Raw genomic sequence first — 14,879 nt, forward strand, 5'->3', positions numbered from 1 at the left:
CAAAAGTCAGTCTCATCAAACACTTGTTCAATTTTCTTTTCACACCTGAAAGTGAACTTGAATGATTCTGATTTCTTGCCTCTGCTAGAGCTTGTCACCCTCTGAGAGTGTTAAAGCAGACACCTGACGTCTGTTAAGCTGCATAGAAAAAAAATTAAAACCACTGCTGCACTCTTAAGACATTACAATCATTATGATTTATAATAAATTCAGCCAAGTGTGCCAAAAGCACCTTCATTTATTTGAGTCACATTTGTTCTTCTGTTGTTGACTTGTTTAAAGCTGTTTCTATGTATAATCAAAATTAGAGCGTGCACTAAATTTTTTAAATATTACAGTTGTCCCTGATATATTTTCCCAGTCTTCTGATGCACCGTTATACAGTTTTGCAAAGCCAAAGTAAAAAGGGTCATATCCAGAATTTACAATATCCAAACAACCATTATCTACAAGACAATTCAGTTAGGCTTTAATCTTGACAGATATCAAAAAAGCATAATGTTTCTCGCTGTTGCCATAAGCCAAAATCTGAATAATAGTCAACAGAGATTTTCATAAAGCACTATCTCTTTGAGACTGAAAGCTGTCTCTACGACAAACAACAGCAGCTACTAATCAAGTTAAAGTGCAAAACAATCAAGAAACACAAATATAAATGAGAAGACTGCATTAAAAGGAAAACATTGTTTACGATAACAGTATTTACCAGAACAACACCATTCACAAGACATTCAAAGTCCCAGGGATTGTGGAATGTCTCTAATTGCTAGAAATGTGATGAGAGAAATAACTTTGATTATATTTGATCCATCTTAGCACATAGTAAATAAATTACACCTCAGATGCAAAGCTCACTGTTATGAAATATGAAGCCATTTAAAACATCAAAGAAGATATAAAGCGAATCAAATTGCAGAAGTTAAATGAATAACGTTTCATACACTACACATATTTAATGAACAATGGACTGCTGTAAATCATATACAGTTACGTCATGCTTCCTTTGACATGCTCCACTCATAATGTGAAATCAAGGACAATAACAGGAAGATAAAAGCAGCAAATACGAATACTGGAAAACAGGAGCCCAGCATAAAAGATAATACATCACAAAGAAGCAAACATGAAATTTACTAGCAATTACAGTAGCAAGTTATCTACAAAAGATGTACATTTACATAACAGACTTATGCAGATAGTTCCATTTTGCCAGGGCAATTTGGTTGTCTACACGACTGCTCAAAAGAAATGTTTCTCATGATTTTAAGTGTTTGAAATTAGTTTTGAAGACAAAATGTGCTTATGTATGAATATCCTCACAACCCTTTTTTTTTCAGTTTACTTCCATTTGTGTTAATTTATGGTTTTAATGACTTAAATATTCTTCTAGAATGTGGAAAACCCATAATAGAAATAAATAGGTGTGTCCAGACTAGGTAATGTACATGTGTAGGTTCTGCATTTTTACCTTGACAAATACTGTCTCTTGCCTGAAATGGACATGTATTGTTCAACGAACCTGCTCTATATGGGAGCAATAGACTCTTCATACTGAGTTAAAGGCACCAGCCTGGCAGCCAGCAGTAAAAGAAGGCCAGTGATCACCTCCAGAAGAAAGGAGATCCAGGCCATGCCCATAGACCACCCGTACGATGTGTACACTTGAGCCATCTGCTCGCGGCCCATCCGCCTTTCAGTCTCTTCCATTGCCTTCTGAGAGTACATGATGTACAGGCTCACCCCAGAGAGAGTGAGAAGACCTGAGAAAACACATGCACAGGCACGCATCAATGCACACACACAAACAAAACTAATTAAGCATCATTTTTTAGACAACACCTTGTTGTTCTATCAGAGGTTGCAAGACATTCGTTTTGCTTTGTTGATGGCTTTTTAAAAGACAGTTAACATTTAGCTGTGGGATAAAAATACATTTTAATCGACAACAATCAGTCTTGATTCAGCAGATCTAACGTTAAAATCCAGTTATTATTATGCTTCTTGGCAATTTTTTTTTAATCGATGACAAGTAGTTGACAAAACATTTGTTGCGTGTGGGCTGGGGTGGTTTTATTATTGCCACATTTATCTATTCAGTCATGAATAATACATTTAAAGACTCTGATGTGCTGGCATTTTGTACCTATAACAAATAATTTTTGTGAAATATTAAGCTTGAAAAGTGAATTTGTGCTATCTTCCTTTTAAAAAAATGAAAATAATAATAATAATAAATAAATACCATATGATTTGATATTTACAGAGCCCCTAAAGGAGCACGGTGATGGAAAAAATATATGAGATGTGAGTGAAAATTATATGTCGATGCTTTTGCGTTCTCCCGAAAATGTTTTGCATTCTCCAGAGAAAACTGTGTACTCACAAATATCTCGGGGGAATGCAAAAGTTTTGTGGAGGAACGCAAAGGTTTTGCAATCGAGCTCAAAGTTTCTCGGGCGAATGCAAATGCATTGAAATATGTGACCCTGGACCACAAAACCAGTCACATGGGTCACAATTTTGATATTGAGATGTATACATCATATGAAAGATGAATGAATAAGCTTTCCATTGATGTATGGTTTGTTAGGATAGGACAATATTTCTTAATGGAACATGATCTTTACTTAATATCCTAATGATTTTTGGCGTAAAAGAAAAATCGATAATTTTGACCCATACAATGTATTGTTGGCTATTGCCACAAATATACCCGTGCGACTTGTGACTGGCTTTGTGGTCCAGGGTCACATATATTTTTTCCTCCCAGCTCTTTTTTGTTCCATCACCATGTCCCTTTAAGGACTTTAAGGAATATTATGTTATATTCATATATTTTTAAGTGTAGCTTACTTATATAGAGTGGCCTCAAATTAATTTACACTTAAAAATATATGAATGCAATAGCATTAGACAAATTATGATAATTATTAGTTGAAATTATAAAACAATATATGGTTTACAAAATGAATACAAAAGTACTTGGTTGTCAAATGTTGATGTCCATAGTTTATGTTTAAAAAGAAATGTCTCTGAAAAGTGTAGTTCAATCATGGCAACTCTTGGAATAGATTTAAACAGCATTTATTGATAAGCATGGGAAAAATGCACATGAATATGATGAAAAGTAGGGAGAATCCCCCTAGCAGACATGGGCAGGTGGTGCTGGGGAGGGAGGAGGGCTAAGAAAATTCACATGGCACGCTGAACAGGGTTGATCTGGTTAGGGACATAAATAAATAGGTTATGAACAAAGCGGTCGGCTTCAAGAGAACCAATCAGCTGCTCGGAAGAGTTTCATGACTTAACTATATATTTACATAAATACTTGTCCTTGTTTGAAGATGCCACCTGGTTTGATATTTTTTTATCAATGACACTGAAATGTCAATGGTGCTTTACTGATTCAGATCTTTAACAAGCTTTTACTTCAGTTTTAAATGACTGTAACATATTTTGTGCCTTTGCTAAATGATCTGGATCCAGTGATCTTATTCCCGCTCAGTGATTTAGTTTGATAAACCCATATTTTAAGCCGCCAAAAACTATGTCTTTAGCCCTATTCGCACTGGATTAGTATTATCTGGGGACCTCGTGTGATTTAGAAATTACCCACCCACATCTGAATTTCGTGTGGCGCATTCGCACGGGATAAAAGAAGCCTGTGATTTTACTCAAAATTACTGACATATCTCCCGGATGTGATGTCAATAGGCTATTGCTTGGAAATGTCTTGTTATTATAGGTCTAACGTTAGCTGTATGATCATAAACAGAAGAATGTTCCTTACCACATGCTGCTATATGTCATCCATCTCCATCTAATCATTATTTTTGTTTTGCTCTTCTGATGGTTTTCAGCTTTCTCTTTCTGCAAATTGTATAGTTATATCGTATCATGGTGTATAGCGATATGACCCAGCACCCAAAATACTATCAAAACACTCCAACGCAGCCTCCATTCTTCGCGAAAGATGGATAAAAAAGCGCACAGGAAACAAAAACCTTGAAAAAATTATAAACGACCCCGCCAAATCACAGAGATGCCGATTCGCACGGGACTAATATTATCACAGGACCTCGGTGTTCGGCGAAATATGGTAGGTCATTTGCGGGGGAATTTTTACTTTACAAATTACAGACATGACCGATTCGCACGGGATTAAGATCACAGACAACCTCCGCAATTATTACAAATTACTAGAGGTCACCAGGTAATACTTATCCCGTGCGAATAGGGCTTTTTTCTTTGATCAACTGAACCAGAACTTAATACGAAAACATTCTCCTCCCAGACATGCAGAGAAACACTGCTCTTACTGTAAGCACAGAGCCATAAACACACAGCATCCGCTCTCTCAGAATTATGAAAAGCATCAGCGATGTAAATAGGGAGGAAGTCAAACTAGCTTCCTGTGGCACCCTGGGTGCGCCTGATGATTCCAAGGCGTGAGCCATTATTACCAAATCTTCATTAAAACAGAATGTGCTGATGTGGATACACAGCAGCAAAAATCACATCTAATTAAACACCGACAAAATGAGAATGGATTTCCACCAGCCATAATATGCACATAAAATTAAGAGCCAATAAACAGAGATTTTCTAATTAGCATGGCTAAGAGTCTAGACAGGAACAGACTGACTTGTTTTTGATCTTACATTTGCCGGTTCATTTAGAACAAACAGTCTGTACTCTCCAGAAACTACTGATTATTTTTATATAGCACTGTGTATGTCACAAGTCACAGCCTGGTGAATAGATGCACTGATTTTTCATCTCATGAGCGGAAGACCATTAACACCATGTGAAATTCTCTGATGTAATAACATAACAAAATAAGTAAGAAACAAGAACAATGCCACAATTTTACCCTCTCATTTACATTCCAAGCTTCACCGTGTTAAACTCTTGCCATGCGCTCTTTATTACCACACTGGTAAATACTGGGAATCATTGGCTGGCTCCTTTAAGGAAACCTTTATTCAAGTCATATGCCTTCATGCTACATAGTGAGAGGACAGGCTGTGAGATGCTGTTTGGTGTCGGGGTAAAGAGCAAACCAGCTGCGTGTCTATGTGTGCATGTACGAAGATCAAAGCTGCCTGTGATACTTAAGTTGCTTTGGGATTTCTTGCAGGGGTCTCAGGAAATGAGCTCTGGTTGCACTCAGCATTATTGTTATTCTATTTTATTTTCTTCTTCTTGTACATGTGTTTACTGTCTGAAGAACAAAAGCAATACTATCACATTTAAATGAGAGACTGATGCATGGTTAGAATAACTGGAGGCTGTGTTATCCTTCACATAAATCTACCCAGATCTTTTTTGGTTTCACCTTTCCCTTTCACCTCAAGATTGCCGATTTCAATCACAGCTGGGGGGACATTCTCTATTATCCTATCAATTACATGAGAGGAAAACGATGAAACGCAATAACTTCAGTCCCATAAGACTCTGACATAACAATTACTCTTGGTGAATTATGCCTTTAGCTTTCCAGTTTTTGAATGTCATTCAGAGAACTGCACAACCAAATGCGTGAACTCGAACTTTGTTTACCTGTGTTGCACAACATCAGTCTTCAGAAACAAGTTTAATTGGTCTGAGACTTAGAACACGCTAAAAGTTACTTAAGTGTAAAATGTTTTATCTGTTTAACAAAATGAACTCAAAGACTTCTCCTTTTGCTCACTTCTTCTTGCATGTATATAGCATGTTGTCAATGCATGACATGTCACACTAATGACAAGCAGGCTGTTGTTGGGCTCGTGAATGTTAATGAATGTTGTTTGCGTTCACCCAAAGAGATTTGCTGAAATTGGTGAGCACTAGTCAATTGGATTACCACCCACATAATTACACCAGTAGGTGGCAGCAAGTGTTTAAATGTATCCTTTAATTATGATTTAACTCCTTCCCCGTCATTAAGAGAAATTTCCCGCTTTTCGTGTTTTCACTGTTATACGGTAGGGGGGCGCTACTAGGCATCTTCTGAAAGAGTATAATCTCCAATCAAAAGACATGCGAAGAAGAAGCAGAAACAAGCGATATCATACAGTATGTTAGCAGATGTATGTAAAATAACATCATCAACATTAAACATTAAACAGCATACAAATCAAAACTGCCTAATGTCACCGAATGGAATGTCGACCCAGGACGAGCTATAGGACTGTGCAAGCTTTAAGGGTGTTGATGGACTCGATCTACTTCATCTATGTTTTGATCATCGTTCTGAATCCGATCCAGACGTAGTCTTTTGCTCAAAATGAAACTTATTCAATTCATATTCAAGAGTTGATAAAAAAGAATACAAAGCTAGAATACAACAGATTTTTTTTAAAGCAGAGGGTCTGTTCTTTCTTTTGATATATTGCATGTGCAGATATTCATACAACAAAATATTCTGGGGCCATGAAACTTTTGTAAAAAATTATTTAAAAAAATGCTTTCTGGCTGGCAACTTTAAAAAAAAGTTAATTTATGTGAAACACCCATGTTATCTAAAGCTATTTTAACAGAAAATCAGCTTTCAAAATGTAGTGGGGACAAGCCTGGTGTTCTGAAAATTTGCCCTACCTGCAATTAAAACAGACATTTTTCAAGTTAAATGCGCAGTAAGTGATTGATATTTGAAATCAGCCCAAACAAACATTCAAACACCCTTCATTGCTCCGCCCCCAAAATGCAAGAAGAGAGGATGTCTCTTTAGCATAGCTGAAGCAAGTGTATATAATAATAAGCAATAACTTATGACACTGTGACTGCACTGTGTGTATTACTAGCACAGTGCCACGCCACCCTGGACACCTCTCCGGCTCTGCCACCGAAACCATAAAAATATAGTGTTGGAAGCACACCCTGAAGATAGCTTTTTTTCCCATCACCCCCTGTAAAATATGTCTATGTTCTCTTCAGACGGTCATACAAAGTTGTGTCCTCTGCTGACAAACTTTTTTGCAGGCAACATATAATAACATTGTGTATCTTTAATTTTAAAACAGTAGATGTTTGTTTACTGAGCGAACCATGGCATTCAGTGGGTCAGACTTACTGCAGAGGAGGAAATATGAAGTGGATCCGATCAGGAGTGTCCGGCTTCTGGCTAGGGAACTGACGAGACCGCAGCAGATACCTCCAAACACCAGCATCACCAGACTCAGAGGCAGTAAGATGGCAATCACGCTATGCATGACTGAATTAAGTAAATTATAGCTGTTATGTCGTACAGAGAAATGGCTTATAAAAACTCCAACTAACATCTTATGCATGGCTCAATGATACATATAGCCTGATATTTCGTGATGGAACATTCATTGCAGTACAATAAGCAGAGTTTAGAGGGAGTTATGGTCATTGTGTTTATGAAAAAGATAACACTTACTTTCCATCTGCCTAACTGATTCTGAATATCCAGTGTCTTCTGTATGACTTTGGACATCTACAGTCAGAAACACAAAACAAATCACCAGGGTGCAGAAATTATTATGTGGGTGCAATCTCTATGAAATTATTTGTATGGCTACTTATTCAGTTATGACAGAAAAGGTCCTGGAAATTCATTGGTCAAACGAACGGTCAGTGAACTACGCACCAGTAAAAGCCCAAGATGTTACAAATGCATCTATTCAAAAAATCAATCGGGCTACGATCAGAGTTCAAAGCTTCTCATGGGTAAAGACATAATGAAAATGTTCCCCATACCATCTTTAACTCCCCAAAGTCCAGAGTTACTGCGCGCCGGGTCAGTGTGGTTCGCGCGCTTGTCTTCAATGATGTACCAGTATTCAGTTCCAATGGCGAGCGCTAAACAGCTGAAACTAAGAATACCAGATAAGCCCCCGCTGACGACCACGAAACCGAATGTAATTTTCATATCGGACAGTATATTTGCGATTCCGATTCAGGACAACACAGAAACTAAGCTGAAAACCATGCCATTTGCTTTGCCACGCGATCAGATGCTGAAGTGAAGGATCCCAGGAGCTGATGGAATAAATCACACGCGCTGGAATAAGTGATGTTGACTGTCCATTCAAGATGTCGACAACATGTGCTGACATGCAAGGTGTCAATAGTTGAAAAGTTGTGAGGTTTTAAGAGAAAAGGTTGGTTGCTTGGACATTTATTCCTCAACGGTGTGTGCAGTCTGAATCCAACTAACACGAGCGCAAGATTACGCATGACTGGTACAGAGGAAACATGACGTACAGTGCATAACCAACACCCTTCATGACATTATCCATCCATCTTTTTTTGTAATCATAAATGAAAAATACTGATACATATAGTCTTCCACACTTAATTTTAATGATTGTTCCAGTAATTAACGATTAGTGTCACTAAAAGCAATTAGGACAAAAATAAATGCACGGAAATCACCGAAAAGTGATTGCTCAACCAAAAAAACAATAATATAGCAAGAAGACACCCCACTGCTCTATTAGTGCTTTATTAGCACTTAGTGCTTGTTAATACATTTTGGAGCTGTGATGTGCATTTTTTTTTTTTTTAACTAAAAGCAATTTAGCCCATGTAACATTTCAGAGCAGAGCATTAAAGAGAAATACATAACATAGTAGTGGTAACATAGTAGTTACCATAATCTTAATATGGACTTTTCCTTACCAGAATAATTCTGTTACAGCTACAATAACTTGCCATTTTTACTTCAGTTTTTATACTGACAGAACAGACAAAAAAATTGAAAGAATAAGACATGAGACGAGACTGAAAACATGTTCCAGAGCATGGGAGAGTCTTTATTAAGATCATTTAAAAATAAATACTATAAAAGTAGGAAGAATGTGATTAATAAGATCAACTTCAACAAGAGACAGGACAAAGATTTCATCACAGGTAACATTTAAAAAGAGAATATACATTTTGTATGACATACAAAAGAAAGAAAAGAAATGGACCAAAATGGTGTCCGCGTAACCCTCACTGAACCTCTTCATTCCTCCCCCATTGCCGTGTGGATGATCTTGGTTCTCTTGAGTTTCACGGCCTCTTCAAATTTATCAATCGCCTGGCCACATGATTTTTTCTGAAAGTTTACAAAGCATGTTATTCATACAATTTATCATTCATACTCTTAGCATGTGAATGGAAAAAAAATCTAATAATATTCAGCTATGGAAACTTGGAAGTTGCATTTCAGCTGCAAAAAACTACTTGTTGACATTTTTCCTTGTCAAGAAAAATACAAATCAAATACAACAATCTAGGTTACTCTTTCATCTAATTAAAATACATTTTCTATGTTGTGTCTAAAAGTTGTTTACATGATCAAGGAAATCCCTAGAAATAATACATATTTTAAATATAATAAATTAAATGTCCCGTAAGAGAGTTTTATAAAACTAAAGTACAGAATGCACATAACTATTAAAGCAGGGTTTCCCCAGGTTTGATCACCCCAAATTTAAGACTTTAAGACCTTTTTAAGACCACTTTAATGAAAATTAAGACCTACATCGCACCCATTTATGCAGTCGTAAAACACCAGATCAAATCCCAATAATGACTATTACTAACAAATGTTTTAATTAAAAATACATTTATTATTTAAAAAAACTCATTCAACAACACACTGCAAAGTGATGTTTTTGGTAAATATCAAACATTCATAACAATAAACAGATAAACTAACTTTACAAATCATCTTAGTAAAGTTTCTCAGCATTCAAATTGCTTCAACCACTGCTTCAGAGGGGTAGACAGGTAAGAGAGATATAGATAGTAGGGGTGTAACGGTTCACAAAATTCACGGTTCGGTTCAATACGATACACTTGTGTCACGGTTTGGTACGTTTTTGATACAGCAAAAATAAATAAATGCCAGATAAATTTTTTTTTATTATTATTATATATTTTTGATAACCAATGATGGAGCTATAATAGACTCTTCTTAGGAGCATAAACAAAACAGCACCTTGGAAAAAAAATGAAATGTAACCTAATATTGTAGTAGTTATAAACAAAGGTCTATTTTTAGTTCAGATTAAAATTTGAGGGCAGCAATTGTATTCATAATGTCAAAATAAAACCAACGTAATGTTACTTGAAAGCATTATAGCCTACTATTCCTGCCAAACTTCCATGGTTGCAGTTAGTGTTACAGTAAATCCATGGTGAATGTTGCTGATCTGTGGACGCTCGATAGTTCATTCATGGCACAATGTTTCTTCCTGGCTTCCACGCGCTGTTTGATCCGTTAATAACGGAGAAATGTGAATGTTTCTCACTAGATCTCACAGCGATGTTATTACTTCTGTGGCGAATTCAAATGATTTATTTACTGGATCTCTTATTACCGCTGCTGTGTAACTGTCGCTTGATCAAGATCGTTCGCGCTGCACTGGTCCAAACTGATAAGCGGTCCTTCAACCACACAATAACGAGTAGCCCAGTTTCGTTCCGCTTACATTACGTTTGCACATTTGATGTTGGACAATGTTGTGGTCGCGCCGGCGTCTCTTACATTATGAGCGTGCTTGCCACGCGCAACGCGCCTACATTTGAAATAATGAAATTTTGGTCGGCAGGAAAGAATGTTGTTCCATTGCCGCCGGCGCGAAAACCCAAACTATTGTTTGAGACGTTCTCTGACGTTACACTAAACCCTGTTGAATTTTTTGAATAAATAGGCTAGTATAATGAAATTTAAGACCTTCATTAAAAAAATTAAGACTTGGACAACGGAATTTAAGACTTTTTAAGGCCTTAATTTAGGAACATGACATTTAAGACCTTTTTAAGACTTTTAAGACCCCGCGGCTACCCTGTAAAGGGTTAGTTCACCCAAAAATGAACATTCTGTCAGTAATTACTCACCCTCATGTTGTTCCAACCCCGTAAGACCTTCGTTCATCTTCGGAACACAAATTAAGATATTTTTGATTAAATCTGAGAGCTGGCTCACTCCTCCATAGGCTTCTAAGTGACTGAAACCCAGACTGTGGCCCAGAAAAGTTATTAAAGACATCGTTAATATAGTCCAAGTGACTCCAGTGGCTCAATCTTAAGTTTATCAAGCGACGAGAATACTTTTTGTGCGCAAAAAAACACAAAAATAACGACTTTATTCCACTATTCATTTCACTATTCAGTTCACGTAGTGTTTTAGCGCAGCGCGTCTGTGTTGTACGTCAAACGTATGCTCACTATTGGCCGACGCTGGTCATGTGTGTGATGCTTGTGACGTACAACACAGACGCGCTGCGCTAAAACACTACGTGAACTAACTCGAGGTTTAATAACACGTTATTTTTGTGTTTTTTTTGCACACAAAAAGTATTCTCGTCGCTTTATAAACTTAAGATTGAGCCACTGGAGTCACTTGGACTATATTAACGATGTCTTTAATAACTTTTCTGGGCCACAGTCTGGGTTTCAGTCACTTAGAAGCCTATGGAGGAGTGATCCAGCTCTCAGATTTAATCAAAAATATCTTAATTTGTGTTCCGAAGATGAACGAAGGTCTTACGGGGTTGGAACAACATGAGGGTGAGTAATTACTGACAGAATTTTCATTTTTGGGTGAACTAACCCTTTAACAAAAGGGATTTGAGACTTGACTTTACCTCCTGAACATATCTAATAATATTATACACATGCCCTACCTACCTAACGTAATGCATTTACGGGTCACTGTGATTTTGCCAAGTAAGACATGTTCCTAGATCAACACATTTTGTTGATCCTGGAACAACATTTTTGTCCGAAATAGTAGTCCAAGTCTCAGCCTCAGACGGACGTTGGCTGAACTTCTAAAGCATATGCCACACTTAACTGGAAACACTTCAGGATTTTCAAAGTCATCATCTGATTGGTTGAATTCTACATGAAGTCCGGGAGATGTGTGTGTGTGTGTGTGTGTGTGTGTGTGTGTCGCATTCTATAACGGTCCGCCTGGAAACCACCGTGACGCCAAGCCTCCTCGTGGAAGAAGAATGCGTTGTGTTTACAACTGTGACAATGAGCTTACCAGGATCAACTAAACACTGGATTATCAAAAGTATGAGAAGTTCGCGGCTCCAGCAGTTGGAGTAAACTTGCAAAACATTCTTGAATGAATAACTGATTACATGCACGCTGGTCTGGTATTGTGGGGACATCGACTTTACATTTTCACGCCTGATAAACATGACACTGAACAAAACGAACTGTGATTGGTTGCGCTACATGACAGTCAAACGTCCTCTTGGGCGGTCCTTGGCCAATGAAAACTGCGATAGAGTCGTGAGACTAATGTAGTCCTAACCCAATGATAGGTGAATAACATGATGTAGAAGCACCAAGCCCTGGTTGTAAGCCTAAAATTCACATAAACTGTAAACTTGTCCCTCAAATCTGATTGGTTGATTGGAATGTTGTTCCAGGAATATGTTGTACTTTGGTGAAATCACGTTACGAGATTATACAGACTCAAGGGAAGTATTCGATTTTTTTTGTTTCTCCACTACTATCACCTGATGGAGTTTGCCACTGTCACCTTTGGCTTGCTCAGTTTGGGTTTAAAAGACAATTCAGTAATATTATAGATTTAATTGCTCTGGATAATGACACTAACTTTGCAACATCGACACCGTTATTGAGCTGAATTGAATAGACATTGAGCTGAATAATGACTATTGGCTTCTGTAGAGATGCTTATAGCTGAATTTAACGTGTTTCATAAATTGATGAACTTTACAAAATTGACAATTATTGAAATGAACTGAAACAAACTAAATCGAGTTGAACAATGACGTTCTGTAGAGCTTCTTTACAGCTGAAATTGATTATGTTGTCACCTGTTTGTTCATGTGAAGCTGCTTTGTAACAATCTGTACTGCATAAAGCGCTATATCCTCCTGGGACCCAGGAATAGATTTTTGTCCACTGTAGTGGACATTATATTTTAGTGAATTTCTCTGACATCATACATGTCACAACCTGGGTGTCCTGTAAAGAGCACATTCAGGGCTTTTCAGAGATACCAAATGTTTGGAGGTTTCACCATGAAAACAACTTCTCCTTGGTCTTTAAAAATGTCTGACATTAATTTAGTGATCAAATGTAGGAAATATGATAATATGTTGTAATTATAATTTAAATCGGACTGCTTTTCAAATTGCATTTCATAAACCAACATCTCAGGAAAATGTTATGGGGTTTCAAAAAAAAAAAAAGTACTTTCTGTTCCAGAACAGGACGTTGATTTCATACATGTAAAGGACATCAGGACTTAAATCATGTTTATAAGGCATTTTGGGAGACACAACAAGAGAATATGGAAATAAATTATACATCAATATTCCTATGAAATATTAGATACTATTATTAAAATGTTGCCAATTATTACTCCAATTATTACACTTCTTTTTTCATTAAATGTTGCTCCAAGAACACATTAATGTGCAAATTAGATACAGTGTATAGATACATTGCATTGAATGGGAATATTCATTTATGGCCATTTTACCCACATATTGCATAAAGTAAAATGGTGTATCAATTCATTCCGTTATATCTTTCATAACATAGTTGAGAATCATCTTTATACAAATTTTGGTTAAAAAATTCCTGAAACCCCAAAATGTATTGGTGATTGAAAAAAAAAAAAATCCCATTGTTTTTGCGTATACATATAATTTCATGTCATTTTATTTTTTAAACAACTTAGTCCTGGTGTCCACTACAGAGGACATAGCATTACGTATGAATAAAATATTATTTTTCCAAAATGTTTTTTTTACCATTTAAACAATGTGATGACATGAAAAAAAAAACTAAATTCAAAAAACTTTTTTTTCCTGGGTCTCAGGAGGATTTAAATGAATGTGACGACGTTCTGCCAGTGAGCTCATACTTACAATGATAAACTTCTGTCTCTCTTTCTGAAGTTTCAGAAACTCCTCCACAGTCAGACTGTCCACTGCCTTCTTCAGCAAGATAAAATCACAGGAGGAAGAATGTGTTTTATGCTCTTTCCTGATAATACAAGAAACACACTGCACATAAGGAACAAAATGCGCATTAGGGGGGCTGATGACATTCATTAAATCAAATAACCCTGCCTTGAAATCCGGGTCTTATTGCATTACAGAGACAAAGCCTCCCTCAGATCTATAATGCAGTAGTGGAAAGTTTAAAAGACACGGACTCACTCAGGGTCATCCTCAGGTTCCCATCCTTCCAGCTCTTTCAGACAGAAGAAACACTGAGCTATATCTGGACTATTCTCCGACGGGGTGTGAATAAATCCAGCTTTGGCCATCTATAGAACAAAAAGGCATGTATAAAGCGGAAAACATTGCATTTATTTTTTGTAGCACCTACAAAACAAATTCCTGGGCTTGTTGGATCAAAGGGTTCACTCACATTTTCTGGAGTGCAAATGCAGCCCTCTTCAAACGGCCACCCAACGAATGTTTGAAGTCTGTTCTCATAAAAGTACATTTTGGTCTGGTCGTCACTACCAAGATCCATTTTCTTGAAGATGGAGAGTGAGGTTTAGAAGTAAAAAAGAAAAAGGAACGAGATAGTCCAGTGGCTTTCTTGTTATGATCGTTTCTTCCGGTTAAAGTTTAAAATTTAGAGCGCGAGTTTTGATTGGCTACAGGGCGTCACACTTCCACGCATGCGCAGATCGGTGTCTAGCTCATAAGTGTCGCACTTTTGTTAATCACAGGAGGCAGTGTTCATGTTTTTTTTTTAGTGCATGATCACTGCTCACATTACTGAATGGAATTTATGATTAGGATGTATCTATGTGGGCCTACAGTTTTTATCTGTGTACAGAAACAGAAAAGTGCACTGTTGCAAACGTTATAACTGGAGCTGCTTAACAAGCTATGGAGGACATAGGGTCTTTTTACTGCTCAGAA

At 37.0% G+C, this 14,879-nt stretch overlaps 2 protein-coding genes across 2 annotated transcripts; both read right to left on the reverse strand.

The window, feature by feature from the left end:
* Positions 1-221: 221 nt before the first annotated feature.
* tmem235b (transmembrane protein 235b) lies at positions 222-8,191 on the reverse strand. The gene is made up of 4 exons (XM_084434141.1): positions 7,708-8,191; positions 7,388-7,444; positions 7,058-7,198; positions 222-1,760 (listed from the first exon to the last, which is right to left on the reverse strand). Exons 1-4 carry the CDS (start codon positions 7,877-7,879, stop codon positions 1,525-1,527), a joined length of 606 nt encoding a protein of 201 aa, XP_084290267.1. The 5' UTR covers positions 7,880-8,191; the 3' UTR covers positions 222-1,524.
* Positions 8,192-8,741: 550 nt separating this feature from the next.
* birc5a (baculoviral IAP repeat containing 5a) lies at positions 8,742-14,590 on the reverse strand. Its single transcript, XM_084433482.1, has 4 exons — positions 14,374-14,590; positions 14,160-14,269; positions 13,866-13,983; positions 8,742-9,052 (listed from the first exon to the last, which is right to left on the reverse strand). Exons 1-4 carry the CDS (start codon positions 14,479-14,481, stop codon positions 8,960-8,962), a joined length of 429 nt encoding a protein of 142 aa, XP_084289608.1. The 5' UTR covers positions 14,482-14,590; the 3' UTR covers positions 8,742-8,959.
* Positions 14,591-14,879: the final 289 nt, after the last annotated feature.

This window comes from Rutilus rutilus (genome assembly GCF_951802725.1).
Source record: "Rutilus rutilus genome assembly, chromosome: 16".
In the NCBI taxonomy this organism is placed as follows: domain Eukaryota; kingdom Metazoa; phylum Chordata; class Actinopteri; order Cypriniformes; family Leuciscidae; genus Rutilus; species Rutilus rutilus.